Below are 25720 nucleotides of genomic sequence, written 5' to 3' on the forward strand. Positions count from 1 at the left end.
GTTAAATAAATAAATAAATAAAGCAAAAGAGACCACGGGATGTCATTTTTTTAAAAAGAAGAAGTTTTGCTACAGATTCAACCCAGACCACATATTATTCCTGATACATAAAACTGGAACATCAAACAGGCATTAGTCAAATTTGTGAGATTTTCAGAATGGAGTTCTCCACAGTTGGTGTGCTTCAGCAGCATTTCCAGGATGCGTGACTAGCTGAATGAATTGCTCAGTACTTCACGTTATGATTCTGACTGTCATTACTGTTTTAAAATGTGTGGAGGTGTTTCCTGCCCCCCCACAGCGCCCCCCTCCAAAAAAAAAAAGAAGAGGAGGATTTGGTTATGAGCTCTTTTAACTCAGGGAATAGCTCAAGGAATAGAAAAGTCGGGGCAGATATTCCTATTTTCTCTGGGCTATTTATTCTTTAACATCCAGGAACTTCTCACCCGGGAAACTGAGGCAGTTCCACCTCATGGCTGTTCCAATGAAAACCTTCAGCAGTGTGAACCCCAATGACATTATGTTGGGGGAACTGTCATGTCCCTCTGGTGAAGACCTCCATCTGCCTGGGGGGTTCAGAGCCACAGTGGGTAACCCACAATCCAGCACCAGTTTTAAAGGTGTTCAGGCAGTGGTGGGACTAATAATTTGCTTCCCATTTTACTGGACCCAGGAAGGCAGAAACTTGAACGATGAACAATATTGAAATCAACCAAAGCAGCCAGAGCCAGGCCCAGAGGCTCACGGAGGCTAAAGAGGCAGGTTGAGAATATCATCTCTCTGTGTCCTCACCTGCGAGAGTCCTGGAGTGGAGTAGCTGACCAGTGACAACTTCCACATTCCGACTACATGCACGCAATCCTCCTGGACAGGCTTCATGGCCACTCTCCACACATTTCAAAGCAGCTGAAATGTTGGCCAGGGACCGCACTCAAGCCCTGGCTGACCCTTCTGGCCTGAGAAAAGCTCAAATGCCTGATGAGCACTGATACTGAGAAGAAAGAGCACAAGGTACATGTTAGGAAACCGGGACGGGTGGGTAAGGACACAGGGGTGGAGACTGGCAGGGCCGGCCTCCAAAGCAACAGGAAGCCTCAGTAGAGGCTGGGGGTGTTCTGGCTCATCACTTGCCCCAAGAGGGTGCAGCTGACAACTTAAATTTCAAACAACGTGCAGAAACCCAAGGGAGGAGACTCGGCACCCCACTCCCATCCCCTGGGCACTCTCTCTGTGGGTCCTTCTCCTGGCTGCACTAGGCTTTCCCTCTAATGGCCTCCTATGATCCACCTCCAGACTTTACACCCTATAAACAGAGATCGGTTTGTAGAGTCCTAGACAGGAGTGGACACTAGGAGAGAGTCTTAGTCACTTCCCAGAGCCCAATCCAGACCACCAGAATTCTTCTCAGCCCAGAACTCTTGTGTTCCCAGCTCCCCTAACCCCCGCCCTCTGCTTCTCCCATCCGCAGCTGACTCTCCACCCACTGGTGAACCCATGATTATGTTGCTATGTTGCCTTCTCCAGAACACGGAGCATAAAATGATTCAGTCAAAAACTCCTGCATCCCCCTGCACACACACACCCACAAATCCCCTTCCTAGCCCTCTGCTGTTGGCAGCATAGTAAATGGTATTACGCAGACTGTGCCAGGGTGCCCATGTTTTGCTCTGGACCCAAATGACAATTCTTCTTCTCAACAAAAGTTTAAAGACCTCTTCATTGTTGATTGTAGCAGCAAATAACACTAAGAAATAAGGACAAGGAACCCAACAAAAAGACCCCCCAAACAGACTGAATGCTCAGGTTTAGAGAGGGCAAAGGATGAAAGGGAGATCCGCCCACCTAGCCTGTCAAGCTGCCAGCCAGTTCTTTTACAGAGCACAGACAAAACATCCTGCATTTGTGAATTTAAAAACAGACATCAATTGCCTACTATGTGCCTTTCCATAAAAATCAACAAATAAAGAACCAATGTTTAGTGATTTTTCTTTGAGCATCTGCAAATACAAAGATAAACAGCTTACTGTAAGTAGGTCCAAAAGTGATTCCAATATCTAGTAAATTGTATTGGCTGACTATCAATGTGGTAAGGATAGCATGTCATCTTGGGACCCTTGGAGATCCTTATTAGTTATGCCAGTTAAGGCTACATATTTTATGTAAATATGTATATTTATATGTTTCAGTAGATGATGCAGAGGTCCTCGGGGACATAAGGTGAACAATCCCTTATCATTGATGCCCTGGAGACTTGTCACATGATTTTGTGGTGCTGTGAAGGTATGTTCCTGCCCGAGACCCCTAGAACTGCTGAGCTCAGAAAAGAGGTAGACAGTTTGCAGGGGCAGCTCAAGCCTTGCAGGAGTAACAAGTTTATTAAGATCCAGACTTGAGGGCTGGGGATATGGCTCAAGCGGTAGCGCGCTCACCTGGCATGCGTGTGGCCCGGGGTTCGATCCTCAGCACCACATACAAACAAAGATGTTGTGTCCGCCAAAAACTGAAAAATAAATATTGAAATTTAAAAAAATAAATAAATAAAAATTAAAAAAAAAATAAAAAGGGTTCATTTTAAAAAAAAAAAAAAAAAAAAGAAAAAAAAAAAAAAAAGATCCAGACTTGAGGCTAGGAAAGCTGTCAGGATAGACAGGCCTGGAGGCAGGGAAGCCTAAGGTGGGGTGGGGACTCAGAGTATCTGGGGTCTGAGGATTTGGGTGCTTGGCTGGGGCCTGTGCTGGGCTCTGAGAGTAACAGCTGCTTACATAACTTTGATACTAGCTGACAATTCACTCTGCAGAGTACAAGCATTTACCCATCCAGGACCAGACTTTGGCAGGGATCAGGATCAGCCCTTGTGGCAGTGACCACATTGGTGCTCAGGGGTGACCATCTGTGGTTTAAGAAGAGCACAGGCAGGGTATGAAGGCCTTAAGAGGCGATTCTCCTGACCCAGTATTAAAAACCCATGGGTACTTGCGCAGGTAAGGTAAACATTAAAGCAAAAGTTTGGAATTTTTATTCCAAACTTGTGATGCGATTCAAACGTTAGAATCCCGATTCTTAAAAATAAACCAAAAAAAAAAAAACATGGTTTTTTGTTTGTTTGTTTTTGTTTTGTTTTTGTTTTTGTTTTTCCAGTCTAAACAGAGTGGACAGTTGGAGGAGGTTTGGCAAAACTTGGGGGGGAAAGTGGAAAGGCTCCTTAGGAGCCTCCTTCCAGCCTGCACCTGGTCCCTGGAGGCCCCCACATCTCACTCCTCTCTCCGACCCCGCATCCGCGCCGTGCAGCGACTTCTCTGTTGTGCCAGGCGTCGCAACCCACACAGGACTCCATACCCTCAGCGTGCCCAGCGAGCGTCACCTGGCCCGCATTGCCTCTCCATAATAATCTCATACATCAAAGCTGGGAGAGACCCGGCTCCGCTCCACGCTGAATATCATTATCAGAAGTCCCCCGCTCCCTCGGCTTCGTATGCAAACTCCTGAGCTCCCTGGAGAACTTCCAGAAGAAAGTGCCCTGCACCACGGACATTTGTTATTTTGCGCGAGAGGACGCCGAGGCTCCGCGGGGACCGAGCCAAGTCAACCATAGCCCGGAGCCGGCACCAACCCAGACTTCCACTGACACCTAGTGGACGCGCCGAGAACGACATCTGATTTCTGAGCGCTCCCGGGGGATGCCGCTGGGAAGAGTCAAACCCCCACTGTTCCAGATGTTGACAAATATTCCAAAAGAGGAGAGAAGGGAAATAAATGTTGGGATTCACCAGCTCTTTAGGGCTAGACGAACCAACATTTCATGTTTAAGTATATGAACTTGGCAAGGGGAGAGAGAAATGAAGTCATAACTCTTCAATCCATCTCAGGATAAAGCCAGGGCATGAAGAAGAGGTAAGGAAGGAATAGAATCAAAAGCATAAACTGGATTCAGCTTCACAGCATGCATGCCCCTGACCCAGGATTGAGTCCTACACATACTCACAAAGCCTGTGAGAGAGTCAGTACAGCAGTATTTGAAATAGCAAGAAAATAAAAAAGCACTATATATTAATCTAGACAAAACACAGTTTTGTCAGGTGTGGTGGTGCTCACCTGTAATCCCAAAGACTCTGAAGGCTGAGGCAGGAGATCACAAGTTCAAGGCCAGCCTGTACACCTTAGGGAAACCCTGTCTCAATGTAAAAATAAAAAGAGCTGGGGTGCAGCTCAGTGGTAGCATGCCCCTGGATTCAATCCCTAGTACTGACCACCCCCCCAAAAAAAAAGAAAGAAATCCACGCTTTTCAAGAAATGTAACTCAGTTGTAAATAATATAACTTTTTAAAAAATATTATTTAGTTGTAGTTGGACACAATACCTTTATTTATTTATATGTGGTGCTGAGGACTGAACCCAGGGTCTCCCACATGCTAGGCGAGTGCTCTACCACTGAGCCACAACCCCAGCCCCCATAATAAAAAAATTTTATTGTTCCATAATTCAATTATTCATCAGCTTACCCCATAGGTTCACTTTTAAGTCTTAATACAAAGAGTATGGGGTGGGTGGAGGGGGAGAGAGACCTGTCATTCCTCAGGGTTTGGAGGATATTACAGAGAGGGCTGGGTGCATGCCCATTCCCCAAGTCCTGATCAGATGTCTTGCATCCATGTCTGAGACATTGCTGCGCGAGACAAGCAAGATGTGTGGCCTGGGCCCAGGTCTTCACAGTCTTCCCACAGAGTGGACAAGCCCATTTCCAAAGCACCAGCATTTCCCCTCCATCAAATGGCTCTGGGAGGAATTTGTCAAGAGTGGTTTGGGCAGAAAGGCTCCCCCCCCTGGCCTGACCTCCCTCCCCAGGAAAGCTGATACAGGACAAATTGGCTCAGTATCCTGAAAAGCCCCAGTGCCAGGGCCCTCTTCAGACCCTCGCTCTCACAGCAAGAAACCTGAGCCGGGACTTTCAGATAAAAACATCAGGTGCAAACGCTGATGTCCCCCAGGCCAAACCCTCCTTCAACAGGCTCAGAAGGCCCTGGGCCTCAAAGGTGCTGCTCACCAGCTCTTGTTCCCTCCTTTGGTTGCACCATCAGCCCAGGCCCTGAAGCCCCAACAACCAATCAGGGGAGCAGGGGGGCAGGAAGAGGAATCTGGATACTACCCACCAGGGCCATGGGGCACCTAGACCCAGAGAGGCAACATGGATGCCTCGAGAACTGTAGTGCTTGACACAGGAGCAGCCCATGTAGCCACACCCCACAGGCCTCAGCACCCATGGGTCACCCCATGTGAAAGCAGAGCAGCTAACCAATCAGAAGAAAGTTCCATCCACTGGAATCATCGAGTACAGACCATACACCAACCACTGCACTAAGCACTTTACATGTATTATCTCATTTAACCTCTAGCCATTCTGATGTGGGAGGTATTATTATTAGTCCTAAGGAATTAAAGCTCAGAGAGAGGTTAAATAACTTGCTGAAGATCACACAGCTTTTAATGGTAGAGTCAGAACTCAAAACACAGGAGTCTGAGCCCATAAGCAGCACTCTTGGTCCCTCTGCTCTGCTGCCTCTGGCTCTGTGACTCTCCAGGATCTTGAACTGGTCCACCCTGTATGGGCTCCCATGAGAGGTGTCTGCTGTTCTGGGTAGAAAAGAGTCTGAGCATCCCTGGGCCACACCTCCCAGGCAGTGAGGAGTGGAGGAGGACCTGCAGCACAGGAGAAAGAGACCCCCAACCCCAGAGTCCAAGCAGGAGGACTCTCCCATTCACCTGGCCCAAGCTCCTCTGTTCCCTGGGGCAAGAACCCAGCATAAGACAAGGGACATTGAGGTGCCCACGTTCACACTGCAAAAATCCAGCTGCACCAGAGGCATCTCTACACAGGAGCAGCCCTTTAGTTTCTCCATACCCAGACAACACCTACTGTGAAGCTCAGAGCTGCTTCTTATTCCCTTTTTTCTAACTTCAGACTACCACACTTCCCAGGAGAGCCTTCCCCAAGCACTTGAAGTGATTTTGGAGTGAAGTGTGGGCACCTGTCCTTCTTAACACTCCCAGGTGACTCTACCATGCCACCTCATCTGCCCTTGACTTTCTCTTTGGTTCTTTCCTCCTGTACATGTTTTGGAAGGAGTAGACTGTTACCCCCACACATACCCCACTCCTCACCACCCCACCCTTCAGAGCTTCTTGCAGTGGATGCTCAGCTGCCCTCCATTGGTACAACTCTCCTGGCAAACCCAGCACCCTGACAACCCCCAGTGTCCTGAGACCCCTACTGCTATCGCCTCTGGACACCCAGTACTGCAAACCCATCGCATCCCAAAACGAACTCATCATCTCTGTCCCCACAACCCTGGGCTGCTCCAGCTCCTTCCCTAGCATGTCAACCAAAAGCAGGACCAACTATATAATTTGTGGGCCCCTTTGTGCATGAGGTGGAAAAAGTGTCACCACAGGTATGGAGAATGTTTTTCCCTTCCTTTTGTGATCTCTTTCTAAGCTAGTCACCATGATTTTTATTTTATATTTAATAGTGTTCTAAGTGAAAAAGAGAAACTTTTTTAGTTACTAGTAACAATTTTACTGCTCATCTTTATATTGTGCAGTTTCAATTTTAAATGCAAACATCAGAGCATTTAGCAGGTGTGCAGAACCATGGGAATCACACAATTCTTATTTCATGGCTTGTCCCTGTGGGGTGCCAGGAGCTGGCCAGAGGCAAAAACAAGGCAGATTCAGGAAGTATGGAAGGAGGAAGGGAGGATTCCCCCAAGCATGACTAGCAAGGGAGAATTCCCAGCCACAGATGCCTGAGGGCTCTGTCCTATGACAGTCCAACCTGCCAGCCAGATAGCCAACCAATGCACCTCAACTCATCTGGGGGTGGGGTTAAAGAAAGTCAAGCTAGGCATTTCTCCTTCTGGTGGACCAGGCCCCAACCCATAGCAGATGGATAATCTGACCTCTAAACCTCCATGTGGGAGGCCCTTGGTACCTGGATTATGGGTAGTGGGAGGTTCAGACACTTTATGGTAATGCCATCCTGGAGTGGGGCCAGCTACCACCTCGCCATGCCCCAAGACAAAATGTGTGATCAACAAATCCTCCCTAAACCCGTGCCCAGGGGTCCCTGTGGAGATAACCATGGTGGTTCTGGGGTGAAGGAGGGAAGGGGAGGCCAGTTGGAAGAGGACAAGAGACAGGTTTGGGTGGAGCTGAGAACCTGTGCCAAGGAGGCAGCGCAGGGGGGACCCCACATGAGCTGAAGCTGCAGGCCCAGGCATGAGTATGAGGGACTTCTCTTAGAAAATACAATAAAAAGATAAAAGTGTTAAGAGTATCAAAACAGCAACCAAAAGAGCATTGAACTGCAGAGGGAAGGAGGCCTCCTGACTCAGGTCCACGCTGGCACAAACCTGTGAAGGTGGCCCTGACGTCACTCCTCCGGGACACCTCGCCTGGATGGTGGCAGCCACAGGACTCCTCTCCCTTCCTTGGGTCACCCCTCCAGTCCATGGCTCTGCTGCCAGCTGCATCCAGGGTAATCCTTCTCCTGGAATCCAAGGCCCTGCCTTATTGGGGCCACCCTGGGCTGCTGCTCAGCCTCCTGTCTGCTCCAGGGGACCAAGAGAGGACCTGCACAGCTGAGAAGGGTCAGGACAAGTGGCTGCATCCTGCCCACACTTCATACTGCCTCCACTAGACCACGGGCTTGGGACTCCCTGGGAGAGATACTTCCAGATTCCTCACCCCTCTCTCATGGTGGAGCTGGCCCTCATGCCTTGGTTGCACCCCATGGTCCTGCCTGAGCCAAATCCCCTTGACCCAGGATGGACACCCAACCCATGCACTGGCTCAGGCAGATTCTCTTTCAAAAGAATTTGAACCAAAGGACCCAGATCTGGAATTTGGTCATGGATGGTCCCTGGAACTGAGAAAGTCAGGAGCTAGGCTGGGAGGGGTCTGTAAAGGCCTTGGGAGATGCTGAGAAAGAACAAAGAATCAGTCCCATAGAGGGAAGAAGCAACAGAGAGGACAGGCCACAAGGTCAGAGAGAGAGGACAGAGCTGCTCTGGCTATCCAAGGCAGCGGGCAAGGCTGTCCCATGTCTGGTAAGAAGGGAAGTTGAAATGACTCAGCACCAGTTTTAAGAAAAAGAATGCAGCAGGGTGTGGTGGCACATGTCTATAATCCCTGGAACTTGGGAGGCCAAGGTAGGAGGATAGAAAGTTCAAGGCCAGCCTCAGCAATTTAGCAAGACCTGTCTCAAAATAAAAAATAAAAAAGGGGGCTGAGGATGTGGCTCAAGTGGTAGTGCGCTCACCTGGCATGCGCGGGGCACTGGGTTCGATCCTCAGCATCACATAAAAATAAAATAAAGATGTTGTGTCCACCGAAAACTAAAAAATAAATATTAAAAAACTCTCTCTCTCTCTCTCTCTCTCTCTCTCTCTCTCTCTCTTTAAAAAAAAATAAAATAAAAAAGGCTGGGGATGTAGCTCAGTGGTAGGGCACCCCTGCAGGGGGAGTAGAATCCAAATTTAGTTTCAAAAGTGAATATTTAGTTAGAAATACAAAAGTAAATCATAATGGTACAGATACACTATTTGACACACCTCTGTAGTATCAGTTTTCTGATACTAGACAGCGCTTTCTGATCTCCTCTTCATATATGGACTCTGTAGTCACTGTTTTTAGATGAAAAGGTAATTTAATCTTCCCTCTAAACCTAGTTGATGAAAATCTGCCATTTGTTACTGATAGCTTAGACAAGTTCCTCTTATTTCCACAGTAGACATTGGTAATATCATGTGCACTTTTAGAATTGTTATCAAATTTGGAGGGAAAAAAAAAACTTTAAAAAATTTCCTTTACAAGTCAACTGCAAGTATTCGAGGCACTTCCCATTCTGAGCATGCATGTGTGCTCTGACTGAAGCTAAAGTTTTAAACATTCTTTGAACTAATGACATTCATTACCCAGTTTGTCATTTTGTGGGACTTATTATGAGGTTTGTATTCACTTGTTTCTTGGGAGAAAACTTCTGTTTTGATCCATGGTGTGGATATGAGACAGACAAAAAATTGTTTTCAACAGAACTTTTGCTGATACTCATTGTCCTCCATATACAGAAAGAAGGACGGGGACTGACCTCCAGTCAGAAGCCAGGATCCATTGAACCTCAACTCCTAAGCATTAGTTTTATTTTTTTAATATTTATTTTTTAGTTATAGGTGGACACATGTCTTTATTTTTATGTGGTGCTGAGGTTCGAACCCAGTGCCTCACGCATGCTAGGCAAGTGCTCTACCTCTGAGCCACAATCCCAGCCCCTAAGCATAATTTTATTGGTTCTCTTAATGCATGAGTCTGATCAAATATATCCCAATTGAATTTGAATATTTTATGAGGCATTGCTCTATCTTTCCCCGACTCCATCCTCACTGCTGGGGATGGAACCCAGGGCCTCACACATGAATGGCAAGTGTGAGCTCTACCACGGATCTCTATCCCCAATCCCACTGTCTGTCTCCAAGTCACAGCTTACAAAGTCGGTCCACTTATATTCCCCTTGTATTTGTTTCCAGTTTCTGTTTTCTTCATTTATACAGTGGTTGGGTTTGTAATCCTGATATTGATAAGAGACTCACCAAATACACCCCCACCTTCTCTTAGAGTACTTGATGTCAACTTGCTCTCTTTCCATGCACCATTTTGGACTCATGACTGTTCACATTACCGTACGCTAGTTGACTTGTCGGTGCTTGATTTCTGACACTCAAGTTATCTCGACTCTGGCCAGCAGGACCCCCTTTTAGATTGGCTCCTGTGCCCTGTGCATTTCACTAATTTATTGATTTCTAGCCTTGTTGTTCACTGTTCACCTTGCACTTCCAGCTCATTATGTGGAGACTTCCATTTCTCCCAAGGTTCTTCCAGTGGGAAAGAATGTGAAAGAAAAGAATATGGGAGCCACATAGATTGTGAGTGACACAGCTCCCTGGTCATTTCAATAGACAAAGAGGAAAAAAAAAACAACAATGTGCTTTTAATGTACTATTTTTGTTCTCTTAAAAGCATGAGTTCATATTGATTTTTCCAGTCCAGTTCTAAAAAAAAAAAAAAAAAAACTCAAACTCTTCATTCTACAATTGTAGTTTCTTTTCTCTTATGCTAAAAAAAATCTAGATTTCTAACCAAGTAAACATAATTATTTATTTATCTTTATCATCTGAAAAGAAAATAGTTCTAAGATAGCATGACAACATCACCCAACAATCCAATAAATGTTCCAGTTATCAAATAAAGTTCAACTCTTCTAATTCTTATTTTTGTTGGTTTTCAGACTGCACTCCACTAAAGATTTGGAAAAACTCTCTTTGCCCTAGAGTCACTCGTCATCTCTCATTCTCTGGCTCTCTGAGTCTTTGTTACCGAGATTTGGTTCAACTGTTTTCTGGTGATTTAAGTTTGAGGGCCCTGGCATCAGAATGGTTAGCCAACCAACCAAAGCTCTTAGAAGGTGGGCACTCTACCTACTGCAAGATGGTGGAGAAATCTCCGACAGTACAGTGGCCAAAATTCTGCCATGGTGATCGCACTTCATTTGTCCATCATCAGGGGCTAATACACAGGGATAAGATCAGGATTGGCTCACACAATATCTAGCTGAATGGACAATTCTGCCCACCTCCCAATCTAATCTATCTTTTCCTTTGTTACTTTCACAGGTTGAGAGGGATGTCTTTTTTTTTTTTTTTTTTTTAAGGACTGTTCTTATTTGCCAATTTTTTAAATTTATCTTGCTTCTTTTGTGAGCTATAAACTCTCCCACCGGTTGTAATATTCAACTTAATAAACCAGTGCATTGTATTGTGCATGGTTACATCAAGGTCCAGAGCGAAAAATTGAAAGGTTCTCCCAATTAGTAGTTTTTGGGGGGAGGGGGATTGCCAAGAATTAAACCCAGGGGCACTCAACTACTGAGCCACATCCCCAGCCCTATTTTGTATTTTATTTGAAGACAGGGTCTCACTGAGTTGCTTAGTGCCTGGCTTTTGCTGAGGCTGGCTTGGAACTCGTGATCCTCCCGTTTAGGCTTCCAAGCCACTGGGATTACAGGCATGCACCACTGCACCCAGCAGTAGTATCTTGAACCCAAAACTAGTCGGAGTTTTTAATTTTCTCACAGGGAGATCATAGTCTTTATAATTAGCCCAAAAATGTACTTTAAGTGCAGTATACTAAGATGTTTTTGTGTACTCTCTTTTGATTTATAAATCAAAATTCAGACTTAGCTTTATATATGTTTCATTTTGTCCTTATTTTGATCATAGAGATCAACAGTGTACAGAATGTATATTCTCAGAAGTCTTTGGAAAGCACAATTACCAATCACCTTAATTTTATAGAAAATTCAAAGTTTCCAAAGCCAAATGTCATAAAATATAACCAGTTACATTTAAAGTTTAAATGAAAAAATATATAACCAGATATATCAAATTATATCATGATGAATTTTTTCATCGACTGAAAAATGTATCAGATTATTTCACCTTTACATCATTTCAGAAAGTTAAAATGGAAGCTTTTCTATAGAATCCAACACATCCAGATTATGTGAGTTCTAACAGAACAAGCTCATAAGAGACCCCAGTGTTTAAAATCATAGCACACACCATCAGACCACAGCTGTAGCTATTTAGTATTAGTGGAAAAATCCAAATACTTCCCTGGAATAAATTATGGCAGACCCCAAATTCCTGACTTAGCATTCTGTAGGAGCTGCATCTGTGACTTTAGTGAAAAACCATAAAATCATCTTCTTTGAACTAGAAGCAAATTAATGTCATCTGGTTTTAATTATTCAACTATCATGCCTTTTTAAAGTTTAAATTAGCATTTAGTTCCAAAAAAATCCCAATTTTGCAATAAATTCTTTAGGTGGGAAATGACTATTTAAATGAGTCATTAGCCAAGAAAAGAGTGGGCCCCTCTTCCTCATGTCCCATACCACCGCCCCCCCCCCCCCGCAAAATTCAGCTTTTGATTTTCAGCAACATGTTTAGAACCACACCTCAGGCCATCAATTCTTCATTGTGAGGCTTCTTGTCAACTCAAAGTCAAACTCCTTCAGACTTTAAAACTCTTAGAAAAGGAAAAAAAATGAGAGTAAAAGAAGAGAGGGATGGAGGGAGGTAGACAGGCAGGAGAGGAGGAGAGAAAAAAGAAAAGGCAGAGAATTACTTGTTTCAAAACAGTGCAATTTGTAGCCAGGAGTGGTGGTGCTCACCTGTAATCCCAACAGCTGGGGAGGCTGAAGCAGGAGGATCACAAGTTCAAAGCCAGCCTCAGCTATTTAGTGAGGTCCTAAACAACTTAGTGAGACTTGACTCAAAATAAAAAACTAAAAAATGTGGCTCAGTGGTTAAGCAACTCTGGACAATCCCAGGTGCAGTTTGTATATGCTGTTAAATCCCACACAGACATGCAGAATCAGTCAGTCTATAGGGCTAAAGAGCAATAAACCATAATCAATAAGGTAAACAAAAGCAAATTCAACACATTTCAGACTTTTTACACTTACAGCCTCACTGTTTGCTGGGAGAGCATATTTTCAAGCAGATGATTCCCTGATGTCTCTTAATATTACTTTTAATTTAGTAAATTTCAAGTGCTAAGAACCTGCCAATTTTTTGTAAGTAGAAAAATCCTTTTATCTGAAAAAGAGATTACCTCGTAAACTAAAGCTGAACTTGAAGTTATATTTATATTTAAATTTCAGCATTACTTGCTACCATATGCTAAATTAAAACTCTTCACTCATTAAAATACCGTAATTGCACCAGGCTCAGTGGCCCAAACCTATAATCCTAGTGATCTGGGAGACTGAAGCAGGAAGGTGGCAAATTTGAGACCAGTCTCAGCAATTTAGTGTTGACCCTATCTCAAAATAAAAAATATAAAAGACGGGGGATGTAGCTGGGTGGTAGAGCATCCCTGAGTTCATTCTCTAGTACAGCAAAATCTATTTATTTATTTATTTATTTATTTATTTATTTATTTAATACCTTCATTATCCCCCCATAATCCAAAAGCCCTCAGGATGATGTAGTTGGTAGGTTGGAAGTAGATGTCACCCCACCAGGGACCCCTTTCCGGGATGTGATCTCCTAAGGCTGGAGAGCATGCTTCCTAGGCTTAATCTTTTTTATTGTTGTTTTGGGTTGTTGTTGATGGTGGTTTGGTTTGGTTTGGTTTTGAGGTGCCAGGCATCTAACCAAGGCCTGCACATTGTTTGTGGGCGTCATCTTACACTGAGGCGTTTTGATGAAAGACTCAGCGGGTGTCTCCAGTGGTATTTGGAGGCGCGTGGCCTCTTGGTAGATGAGCAGTTTTCAGTACAAGAGCAAAATGCAGTACCTATTGAGGTTTGCTGGGGCACTCGTTTTTCCAAGGTTCCAGGTTTTCTAAAAGTCGTTTTAAAATTGTCCTCAAAGGGGTGCAATGGAGGGACCAGGAACCTCCTCCACAGCCTGGGGGCCTGGACTTTGCTCCTAGGTGCAGGAGAAGGCAGCCTCCTCAGTTTTTCCAGCCTCTCACTGAAGGAGGCAAAGAGGAAGCGCTGTCCTCCGGTTGCGAGCCTCATTCTCCACCTCAGGCAGGCGTGGGTTTTCCAGGCTCACTTGGTTTGTCCCGAACTTGAGGACCTGAGGGTCCCAGGAGCCAGAAAAAGAAGGCCATAGTTTGGGATCAGCTCTGATGTTTCTGGTCCCAATTTCACAGACTAGGTGTCACAGTGGCGCCCCCTAGTGATCCGTAGCCAGAGGAACACCCCCCAGAAAGTCAGTCTAGCCCAGGATGGTTGGAAATGGGACACACAGCAAGAAAGACATCAAAAGAAGTCTTTTTTTTCCTTCTTCTTCTTTTTTTAAGAAGTTGGGAATGGCATCACAGTACAGAGGGCGAGCCAGGCACTCTGTGAAGCCCCCCAATGTGCCAGGGACAGATAGAACACAGACACAGAGCGAAGAGACAGGCCACTAAGGTCTCAATTCACTACTGACAATGGAAGTTTGTTAGAGGCAAAGCCCGTGGGAATTTTCCAACTGAATCCTCATTCTGGAAAAATGGTCAGAGTCTTCCTTTATCCTGGAGGCCCAGGGAGTTTCATTGCGCTTGGGAACAGCAGAGGGAATTTTCCAGGACTTACCACAAGGTGGCGCCAGACACCCATGGACGTCATGAGGTCCTCCCGTCCAGGTGGCCCCAGAAGCTGGCGCTGGAAACTCAAAGAGATCAGCACTTACATAGTCAAAGGCCAAAGGATGAAATAAGGCGGGGAAGAAATAAGAAAAGACACCCTTTTTAAACAGATGGAGTGGCAGAGAGTGTCTACAAAAGGAACTCAAAAGAACTATGCCATAGAACCTCTTGGCAGGACACGATGTAGGCGTGGGCAGACTGGAGATGGCCTCTGGAGAGGCTGTACAGACCTTCAGGTGGAAGAGGCCAGTGACTGGGGCCAGAGATTGGTGGTGAAGGAGAAAACACGTTCTGAATTGTGCATTTACATGTACTAGTAGTTTTTACTGACACAATAAATGAGTTAATAAGCCCAACCCAACTGAAATACATTCTATTCAATTATTCTTTGAAAATTCATCTTGTCACCTCTTGTTGGATATCATTAGGGACTGATGAATTCAAATGTATTGTACCCATCGATGCCAGCCAACCCTCTCCTGATGTTCCCACTGCCAAACGTTTAGCCAGTAGGAGCATTTTGTATAGATGGGTTGTGGATAAGTTTGAATGACTCAATTATTTAAAGCTTGATCCAACAAAGTATAGGTGTTCTAGAATTACCTTGTACCTTTCAGCCCCCAGACTGGTAGAAAAATAGCATCGGAAACCAAAATCTGGGAACCGGGGTGCATTTTGGCAGTGACATTTCTAACGGGCTGTTTCAGTGGGGAATAGAGAGCCAAAATACGTTTGATTTACTGTTTTTTGCAAGCATGACTACATATTAACTTGTTTGATTCAGTCATTAACCACATACAGTTCTTATTCAAACTGTGAGATCAACAACTGGCCCTCCTTTCCACTAATCCTGAAAGCTAGGTTCCCAACAAAATAAACAATTATTTCTTGCTCTAACTGATAATTTAGGAGAATAACATTTTTAAATGAGCTATCAATAATATTAACAGTGCAAATACTGAACAACATTTTTGCATTAGTCTACATACCTCCAAACATTGGTTGCCAAATTGCTTTGTTATTGAATCACTGGTAATTTGTCACACTGTATGGCTATGAAAAAAAACTTACCCAACAGATATCTTAGGTTCCATTGTTTGAGTTCGCTTTCATTTTGAGAAAGCTTCAACCGGCCACCAGGCCCTATTCTCTACTCTACCTTTCATTTTTCCATAAGCCTCATAAACTCCCAATATACTAATTCACTAAATAATATACTTCTTTATTATCGCATTATTAGTATTTTTCCCTTGTCCAGTTGGAACATAAGCCTCGTGGAACAGGGTTTCTTCATTAGACACTGGGAAATGTTCCCTGAAGGCAAAATCAGGACAGCTGGGCTTGACTCCTGGGTGGGCAGCAGCAAAAGCTGCAGGAGACATCACTGAAACCAAGGAAGCCACCCTGGGCTGCTCACAGACACCCAGTGCCCTCCAGCTCTTCCCCAGAAGCCTGTAGGTCTCAATGACGGCTGTGAGAGGAAAGCCAAGGATGACCAGCTCCTGGGCCTGGTAACTGAGCATCTGGAAGGCTAAAGCTTCCAGAAGAAGCATGAAGTCAGAGCTATGCCTTATAACTAGGGTGACCTCACTCCTGGCTCACCAGAGTAATCCCAGTTGATAGCTCTTGTACTGTTATCATCAAATGCACCCCACGTCCACTTGTTAGAGCGTTCCAACTTAAAGGACCAAGTGACAGGGATAAATTAGTTGGAAGGGAAGGCTCCAGGAGGGAGGAAATCATCAGCTACAGAGGAGGCAGCCCCTCTATGATCAAGAACTAGTTCAGTGCCTGGTGCGTGGTTGGGGCTCAATAAACACATGTGTTGGGGACATGGGGAGACAACAAAGAATTGAGAGAAATTTTCCATGTACCTATACAGGCTAGCAAAAATGGATGGAATCCTGTGAGAGAGTCAAGCAGAGGAGGTCAGGGGTCATTTCTTGGTTCTGGGCTTGGTCAGGTGACAGAGGGACAATACAGATTAAAGAGGCAGGGAAGAGGAAGAATCAAGTATGACCCATGTAGTCGTGTGGTCTTTATTTTTTATAAAATGAACATGTTTCCAGTTCAGGCACAATATAAAATTCACACATACTCTCCAAAAAGGAGTCAAACCAACAAGAAGAACATTAAAGGCAAAGCGCTTAGGATATCTCACCCCTGGACACAGCCCAATCTACTTGAGACCCTGCCAGGTGGAGAGAGGATGCTGGGGTGGTGGTGTTACAAAGGGGAAAACATCTGGTTGAGGCAGTTAGACTGTCCCCACCACAGGCTGGCTGGAAGGGCCAGGAAGTGGGGGTAGAGAGGAACCCACTCAGAGGCTCCAGACCTGGGAGGGAGTGGGGAATAAAAAGGTACAGGTCTTGCTCAACAATCAATCCTTCACTCCTCAAGAAACTTCCTCCCTTCACTCCTTCTCTAGCCTTAGGCTTTCTTCTTCACCTGGTTGGGGAGAGGAGTGAATAGGGGCTTCCAGAGTTGAAAACAGGAAAAGCAGAGTAGAAGAGGCAGAGTCTGATCTCTGAGTGGAATGCCTAAAGGAAAAGGAAGTACCCACAGAAATCCTATGGAAAGGGGCCTCTGGGAAAAACCAAGAGCACCCTGGTCAGGTGATCTTGTTGCCACCTGACTCAACTGGAGCTCTTGTACAATAGAAGCTGTCCCAGAAGCAGGCAGCCTGTGGCTAGGGGCTGAAGCATGAAGCCAGAGCTGTGTGTATTTTATGTTTCTCTGGACCTAAGGCTGGTGATGTAACTAAAACCCCGAAACCCACTTTTTTTGCAGGAACCAAAAAGACTACCCCTTTTGATTTTTACTTCTGCACTTTGACAACTCCACAGGAAAAACAGACTCTACAAACATTACACTTGGAACCGACCACCTCCTGCTCTCTCATCACACCACACACACATTTTACCTGCCGTCCTCAGGATGTGCACACAGTCCACACTTGATGGTGTTTTGTGGATCTCCAGCACTGGTGCACTTCCTACGTTGGGGGGCTGTGGCCTTCCAGGTCACCCACCATGACTTGCTGAGCCCTCCACCTCTGCATAGGCATTTGGCTTGAAGTGAGATCAACACTTGCTCCCATCCTTCCTTTCCTCTTCCATTTCCTCTGGGAAAGCAGGGAGCCCAAGCCAACTCATGTGTGGCCTTTGGTCCTTCTTACTACACATTTATATCCTGCTCTCCAGGAGCACTGGCCTTTCCCAGCATGAATGCCACCCGTAGTCCTGCAAGTGTTGAATGTATTTACATACATAGAAAGAGAGACAGAGAGCAGAGACAGGTGTGGAGTTAATCCCCATTGCAGATGAGAAACCTGAGAACCAGAGGGATGAAGTCACTTTCCCGGGGTCACTCAGCTAGCAAATGTCAGCTCCGGGTCTGGAAGTCACATCTCCTGAACTCTCACCAGTGCCATGGGCACGACACTCAGCCTCTGACAGTTGCTTCCGCACATGGACGTGGCAGCTCTTCATACTTCTCTTGTCCTTCATCCATGGAGGAAAACAGGAACACAGCCTCACCCCTCACGAGTCCTGTGTCCTGCAGGCCAGTCTGTGGGAACTTCCTCAGGTCTAGATCCAGGCCTTGAAGAGTTCCTCAGAAGACAGCACAGCGGTGGCACAGACATCCACCTCTTCCCTTCTGCAGCTGATTAACTTCTGGGGTGAATTGGTTATTTTCTGAAAATTAATTTTCATCGATAATTATTAGATGTCACTAGCAGAAAGCAGTGAGAGTAAAAAGAGTGTCACAAAAATCCCAGTTATTTGATGAAATTTCAAGCTGTTAAAAAATCCCAAAGACAATTCCAACCCCTAGATCAGTGACTTCCAGCATTTGCTGAGGTCATCTCCCAGTTCACTGCCAAGCTATTCCCTTCAGGCCCTGATGGATCAGTGCTCCAAAATTCCAGAATTCTGGGGGGGGGGGGGGGGGGGGGCGGGGAACCTAACCATTTTCCACCAGAGAGCTTAAGAACAATGAACTAGTCTAAGATGCTTCATGAACAGCACCTGTCACAGTGCCAAGTCCAGAGAAGGTGCTCATAAATGCAGTCTCTTTCTTACTCATATTTTTTCCTGAGACCCTGGTAATCATTGCTAGTTGCAAACATGCAGATACCCATTTTTTCAAAGGGACTCCATTGCTAGTCTGCTCACCTCCACAAATTCTCTGTGTTCTTCTATAGTTACCTCCCACTGACCTCCTGGTCATCACTCCTAAAGTACATGCACACAAATGAACAGGCATGATATGGTCCTTGGTTCCCTAGACATCAGCATCATCCAGCCAATCACCCTTGATCCTGTTTCTAAAGAGGCAGCTTCAGGGGTTTATTCTTGTTGTCCACAGGCCAATAAGAAAAAGATATCACACAAGAAGGGCTCTCTGAGTAGGAGTGTTAGCCTGGAGCAGCCATCAATTCACTGCTACTGGTCCTAGTCAGATTCTCAGGACACTGACTGCCAAACCTGTAGTGGTTTGCTTGATTATTTTTAAATCCTACAGCAGTGCTGTCCAATAAAAGCAATGAGAGCCGCATATGCAGTTTTTAAAATCTAGCAGCACATTTTAAAAAGTAAAAAGAAATAGGTGGAGTTATTGTTAGTGATATACTTTATTTAACAGATACACCAAAATATTGTCATTTAACATGCAGTAAAAAATTACTGATAATTTTCAAATCTTTTGTACTGTCCTCCAAATCTATCACATATGTCTATAATGGACAGCACAATTCTAAAACATTTAAATTAAATAATCCCAGCAGCTCAGGAGGCTGAAGCAGGAGGATTGCAAGTTCAAAGCTAGGCTCAGCAAAAGCAGTGTGCTACGCAACTCAGTGAGAACCTGTCTTTAAATAAAATACAAAATAGGGCTGGGGATATGGCTTGATGGTCAAGTGCCCCTAAGTTCATTCTCTGGTACCCCACACACACAAAAAAAATTAAACATTGTTGCACAATTAGACCTAACTTTCAAGCAAGGTTCCAATGATATTTTTAAAATATGTGTTATCTGTTTTTTAATTTTTAGTTGTAGTTTATTTATTTTATTTGTTTTTATTTTTATGTGGTGCCGGATCAAACCCAGTGCCTCATGCATGCTAGGCAAGTGCTCTACCACTGAGCCACAACCCAGGCCCCCCCAAAATATGTTTTCAATATTTAAAAATCATGAGATTTCTCATAATGATCTGGACTTCTAGGTTTCCTATTTACAACTTGGAGATCTCAGGCTGGGGTATAGCTCGGTGGGAAAGTGCATGTCTAGTTGGTTTTGATCCCCAGCACTGCAAAAAATAAATAAATGAATCTTGGAGGTCTGGCAGCACTGGCTCAGACCTTGGTGGCAACCTTCTGGAGCTAAAAAGCAGCTGCTTTCTTTAGATGGAATGATTTTCCCTGGGTCCATCACCTCTCCTTATTGAGTGATGGTCATTGTACTGCATAGAAATTTTTTTTTCCAGTACCTATTTGACCCCCAAAGGCATCTGAACTCACAAATGCCACTTTCTGTGAAGCACACAGGCCACATTTGGGTGGTCCATTGTTACTAACTTGGGGCCATCTCTATGCTTGCCACCCACCTTATAGTAGAATATGACAGCAAGAAAAGAAAGAATGAAGTCAGTCACAGAAAGGAAAGGAAGACCCTTTAGCACCAAAGCCCCATCCCTGTGAAGCAACTATGGATGAAAGACATGGGGAAAAATTATATTTTTAAATAGAGAATATACACTGGACCGAATTAACATGATTTTCCTTGCATGGGTACTTTTGCTTTGACTGTTACATGGTGATATAAACTTTAATGGAAAGGAATTCTTCATGGCACATTTCAGAGTGCAGCCATCCCAATTGTAAAATTGTAGATATAGACATGTAACGTTTCACCCACACAGATAAATTAAGCACAAACCTGGAAGGACATTTTGGAGAATTGCCAAGGATTTCCGATTGGTAATTTTCTACGGTTTAATTGGCAAGATGAGTGGATTTTGCAAGGCTGGCTGGAAATCGCTTTTTTTTTTTTTTTTAACAGTTTGGAGGATTATGTATAAATAATGCAAATGTCGGAGAGAAGCTAGGCTCTGCTGAGAGAAGGGGGATGGTGGTAGTGATGCCCGGCTCCAGAATGTGTTTGGGATTTAATAGACACTAATGATCTATCTCTCACACAGCACTGTGGGGAAATGCATTGACTCAGAGAATTTGTCCACTTTAGAAATCCAGGGGAGAAAACAGAATAGAAGTTGGAATATCCAGGGAGGCATCTGGAGAGGTGGCCAGATGCACTGTGTGGGAACTGCTGGCTTCTGCTTCTCCCCACCATGGCACGGGCACATCCCCACCATGGCCCCGGGCACACTCACTCCTGTGCTCTGTGTTCCCTGGAGTAGAATAAGAATCCTAGGCTAGTGCAGAGCTAGGAACACCGGCAGGGACCCCTCATCTTTGGGAGTCACTATGAAGTCCGAATTGCCCCCCATGTCCCCATGCCATCCCCACCAAAGACAAAGCATAGTCCAGACTTCCCATATTCCCACACATGCTCTTTACCCTGATGCCCTTGGCAGATAAATTGAATATGTTGTGTTGGAGTATGTTATTGGATGTAGCCGCTGTTGGAACTGTAGAAAGGGACCAAGAAGGTTCAGCAGGACAGTTCAGAAGAGAAAAACTGTGTATGACTCCTGAAATGGCAAGCATCCTGGGCTGGGCAAACACCAGCTGTTGTGTTCATGCCAGGTCCTGGGAGAAAGCAGAGGTGGCCTCAGGGAGGTGCCTATACCCTGGAGAAGGGAGATCTCTCCTAGACCCTGTGATTAGAAATTGCTGTGGTTTGAATATGTTCTCCCAAAAGCATGTATTGGAAACTGAATTCCCAAGGCAACAGCCTTAAGGTGGGACCTTTGAGAGATGATTAGCTGAGGGCTATGCTTTCACCAATGGATTGATGCAGATCGTAAAAGGACTTGAGAATTGGAAGAGAGAACCTACAGAATAGGAGAAAATCTGTGCTGCTTCTTCTGACAGAGGATTAATAGCCAGAATATATAAAGAACTCAAAAAATTCAGCATCGAAAAAACTCAGCCAGGCTCTGTGGAGCACGCCTGTAATCCCAGCAGCTGGGAAGGCTGAGGCAGGAGGATCCCAAGTTTAAAGCCAGCTCAGCAAAAGCGTGGTGCTAAGGAACTCAGTAAGACCCTGTCTCTAAATAAAATGCAAAATAGGGCTGGGGATGTGGCTCAGTGGTTGAGTGTCCCTGTATTCAATCCCTGGTATTCCCCTGGCTAAAAAAAACCCTCAATTTATAAATGGGCAAATGAATTAAACAGATGTCTCAAAAGAAGAAATGCAAATATCCAACAAATACATTAAAAAAATGTTCAACATAATTAGCAATTGGAGAAATGCAAACCAAAACTACACTGAGATTTCATCTCACTCTAGTTAGAATGGCAACATCAAGCACACAAACAATAATAAATGCTGAAGAGGATGTGGAGAGAAAGGAACACTTCTATACTGTTAGTAGGATTGTATATTACTACAGCCACCGCGGAAATCAGCACGGAGATTCCTCAAAAGGCTAAGAATGAAACCACCATATGACCCAGCTATACCACTCCTCAGTATTTATCCTGAAGAATTAGTTGTTATACTATAGTGATCCATGCACACCCATGTTTATAGCAGCACAATTCACAATAGCCAAACTGTAGAACCAGCCTAGGTGTCCATCGATGGATGAATGGATAAAGAAAATGTGGTATGTATATATATATAATGGAGTTTCAGCCAGTCATAAAGAAAAATAATGTCATTTGTAGGAAAATGAATGGAACTTAATATTATGTTAAAGGCTGGAGCTGTAACTCAGTGCCAGAGTGCTTTCCTAGCATGTGTGAGGCACTGGGTTCAATCCTTAGCACCACATAAAAGTAAATAAAATAAAAGCATTCTGTCCATCTACAACTACAAAAAAAAAAAAAAAAAAAAAAACTTTAAAAGCAAAAGAATATCATGTTAAGCAAAATAAGTCAAACCCAAAGGTCAAAGGTCATGTTTCCCTCAGAACCAAATGAACTTCTATTGTTTATGAATTACCCAATCTGTGGCATTCTGTTCTAGCAATACAGACGGAGACAGAAGTGGAGTCCTATAGGTGCTCTTCCCTAAAAACCGAAAAACCCACAAAAAAAAAAAAAAAAAAAAAACATGCCATGCCCACCTAAGGCCCAAGCTACAGCCCTCTGATCAATGTCATGCTTTAAGGAAAAAGGAAGCTTATTTACCAAGGTGTCTGGGAGGACCACCACGGGGCAGCAGGAGTACCGGAGCAGCTGACCCATTTTCCAGATGGAGAACGGCACAACCACGAGGATCAGCATGAAGCCAAGGAAGGCAAACAGGGCCAGGGCCAGCGGGAGAGCCTCTTCTGGAGACAGAAAGACAAGAAGACGCTTAGAAACCACAATGAAGGGGAAACCTCCAAGCCCAGGCCTCCCCTGACCCCTGGAGTTGGCTCCGAATGTCAATCAAGACGGCAGAAGCCAGAAACCTGAGATTTGATATGTGCCCTGGTGACCAAAATTGCCGCCATTTTTCTAAAAATCTAAATTTCAGATTTGATCTAGAAAATCTAGATTAAGGTATGGTTTCCAGAAAGCTCCAGGGAAGATTAAAATCCTCTTTGGCGGGAAGGGGAAGGGAGGAGCATTGTGTGTGAAGGCAAGAGCAGTGTTAGCACATACCTGGCACAGCTGCCAGAGGAAGGCAGGGGGCCAGGCCCCAGAACAGGCTGGGTGGTAACCGAAAACAAAGTGTTTCGCAATTTGCTCTTGGCACTGATCCATCTTATGGAGGAGAATATTAAGTCCGGAAAACAGTCACATAATAACTATGCTATATCAAGCCCCTGTTATGTGGCTCCTCCTTCCAGCTCTATGCTGGGGGCAGGGTGGTAAATCCCTGTTCTTTGCAATGGGCATGAGTTTCTCTGCTTTTATTAGATGATTCTTATGCTCAGAATGGTTAGGCAATTTACCCCAGGTCACACAGATAGGGTTAGCTCCGAAGCCCACAATTATTGTAATTGTAAATGTAGCAGAAAGGACTAGACCTGGGCATCCGGAGATGCAGAAGGAGAATGCAGTATTTTCCCATCTCTGTTCTGTGTAACCTGGAGTAAGTCATTTAGCCCTCCCTGGTCAGGCAGTTCGCTCACAATGTGAAGGGTAACTTAGCCAGGGAGGTTGTGGAGAAGCTGGTAGTCACACATATGCCTGGGGCCATGCATATTGTTTCAAAGATTTTGAAAAATATTTTAGCAGTGTACATTGAAAGATACACAAATGTCCATACACTTTCAATCCACTCCTATGATTTCAATTCCAAAAAAATAATTCCAAGGAAGAAAACAATTAAATGCATCAGTCTGTTCATGGAAACATCTGGAATACAGCAACAGACTCAGTAAATCCCCTTCTCTACCCAGAGTGGTCCCTGCCTCTCCCACCCCTCCAGGCATGTTCTGGTACATTTTCCTCTTGGCACATGCCACCCACTGATACCATCCCATCTTTTGCTTGTTGGGAGTCTGTCTCCACTAGATAGGAGGTTCCATGAGGGCAGGGATTTCCCTGCTGTATCCAAGTGCACAGGCCAAGATTTGGCACACAGTGAGTACTCAGTAAATACTCATTTAATAAAAGAGTGGATGTCATCTTCAAAAGCAAATGGAAGCTGGGTATGGTGGCACCTGCCTGTAATCCTAGCGGATCGTGAGGCTGAGGCAGGAGAATCACAAGTTCAAAGCTGGCCTCAGCAAAAGCAAAGTGCTAAGCAACTCAGTAAGACTCTGTCTCTAAGTAAAATGCAAAATAGGGCTGGCAATGTGGCTCAGTGGTTAAGTACCCCTAAATTCAATCCCTGGTACCCATCCCCGCCAAAAAAAAGCAAACAGAAGTGATTCAAATACCCAATAATAGGGGATTCACCAGAATGGTAGGCTATTCATTCAGCTATTAAAATGAGAACCAGGACAGATACATACTTGGGTACTACAGCATGGTTCATAGTGGCAAAGGACTAGAAAACACAAAATATTCTCATTAATAAGGAGAGATTAAATATACTGGTTTACTATGCAGCATTTTAAAAAATTGAGGTGGACCCAAAGATACTGACATAAAATGATGCTCATGATATACGGCTAAGTGAAGACGAGCCAGGCACAGAATACTAGGTATGGGATAGGCCCCTTTGTGTGTGTGTGAGCTGAGAGGATTAAATGCCAGACTCGCCAAAGGAAACCTCCTGAGTGGTGTATGGGAAAGAATGAACAATATTTAACTCTGACTTTTTAAAATATTTTCTGTGTTGTTTGGATTTTTTAAACAAGACATGATTTTTTGAAAGTGTATAAAATAATAATCAGAAAATCTACATGGGAACTATTATAGATATGTTAGTTATTTGAGAAAAAACAGGAAAACAGGCACAGTGTTTATATGCTACAGACTCCCATGTGTGCCTACATGTAGATAATGATGGAGGGTTATGCTCCTTTGGAGGGCAATTTGAAAACAGCAATCAAAATTAAAGGTCTATATCTTCAACCAAGTCAATCTACCTTGAATAATTTATCCTTCAAATAACTACACACCAGAAAAATTATCTTTTTTTTTTTCTCACAATGTTGGGAGGGTCAAAGTTAAGATCTTGTGCATGCTAGACAAGCCCTCTACCACTGAGCTACACACCCATCCCTGGCAAAATAATCAATGTATTAGAGGAAATTAATTAGTACATTGGCTGTAATAGCAAAATATTTTGGGAAAAACTAAGTGCCCATTAATAGGGGACTAATTAAATCAGTTATTTCATATACATATAATGAAATACTATATAGCAATAAAGAAGGATAAAGGAACTACTTTATTAATACGGCAAAATCTATAAGATATATAAAATGAAAAAGACAAGATCCAGAAAAATGTATAGAACATGCCACCATTTTTGCTAACCTCAGCAATAGCGAGGTGCTAAGCAACTCAGACAGACCCCTGTCTCTAAATAAAATACAAAATAGGGCTGGGGATGTGGCTCAGGGGTCGAGTGCCCCTGAGTTCAATCCCTAGTACCCACCCCACAAAGAAAAGGTAAGGCAATATATGTAAACATATTCTCATTTACTTGTATATGCATTAAAAAATCTTCAGAAGTATATGCAAGAAGTCCGTATCTATGGTAGAGGGTATAGGAATTTTATGGGTGGAAAAAATGGATATGGAAAATAAAATTTCCATGTGTCTCTTATATTTTTTGCACCATATGAATGTACTATATATTCAAGGTTAAAAGATTACACACACACACACACACACACACACACAAGTAGTGATATTTGGGTGGCAGGATCATAGGATGTAGAATT

The 25720-nt window shown here is 44.2% G+C and overlaps 1 protein-coding gene across 1 annotated transcript in view; it reads right to left on the reverse strand.

Moving 5' to 3' along the window:
* Nucleotides 1-17846: 17846 nt before the first annotated feature.
* The window catches only part of Il20rb (interleukin 20 receptor subunit beta), a 32495-nt gene continuing 24621 nt past the window's right edge, over nucleotides 17847-25720 (reverse strand). Inside the window, exons 7-8 of the mRNA XM_076867075.2 lie at nucleotides 22578-22720; nucleotides 17847-17954 (exon numbers count right to left, since the gene is read on the reverse strand). Coding sequence (XP_076723190.1) covers nucleotides 17847-17954; nucleotides 22578-22720 — 251 coding nt within the window. The remainder of the gene's footprint in view (nucleotides 17955-22577; nucleotides 22721-25720) is intronic.

Source organism: Callospermophilus lateralis, chromosome 10 (assembly GCF_048772815.1).
Source record: "Callospermophilus lateralis isolate mCalLat2 chromosome 10, mCalLat2.hap1, whole genome shotgun sequence".
NCBI classification, from domain to species: Eukaryota; Metazoa; Chordata; class Mammalia; order Rodentia; family Sciuridae; genus Callospermophilus; species Callospermophilus lateralis.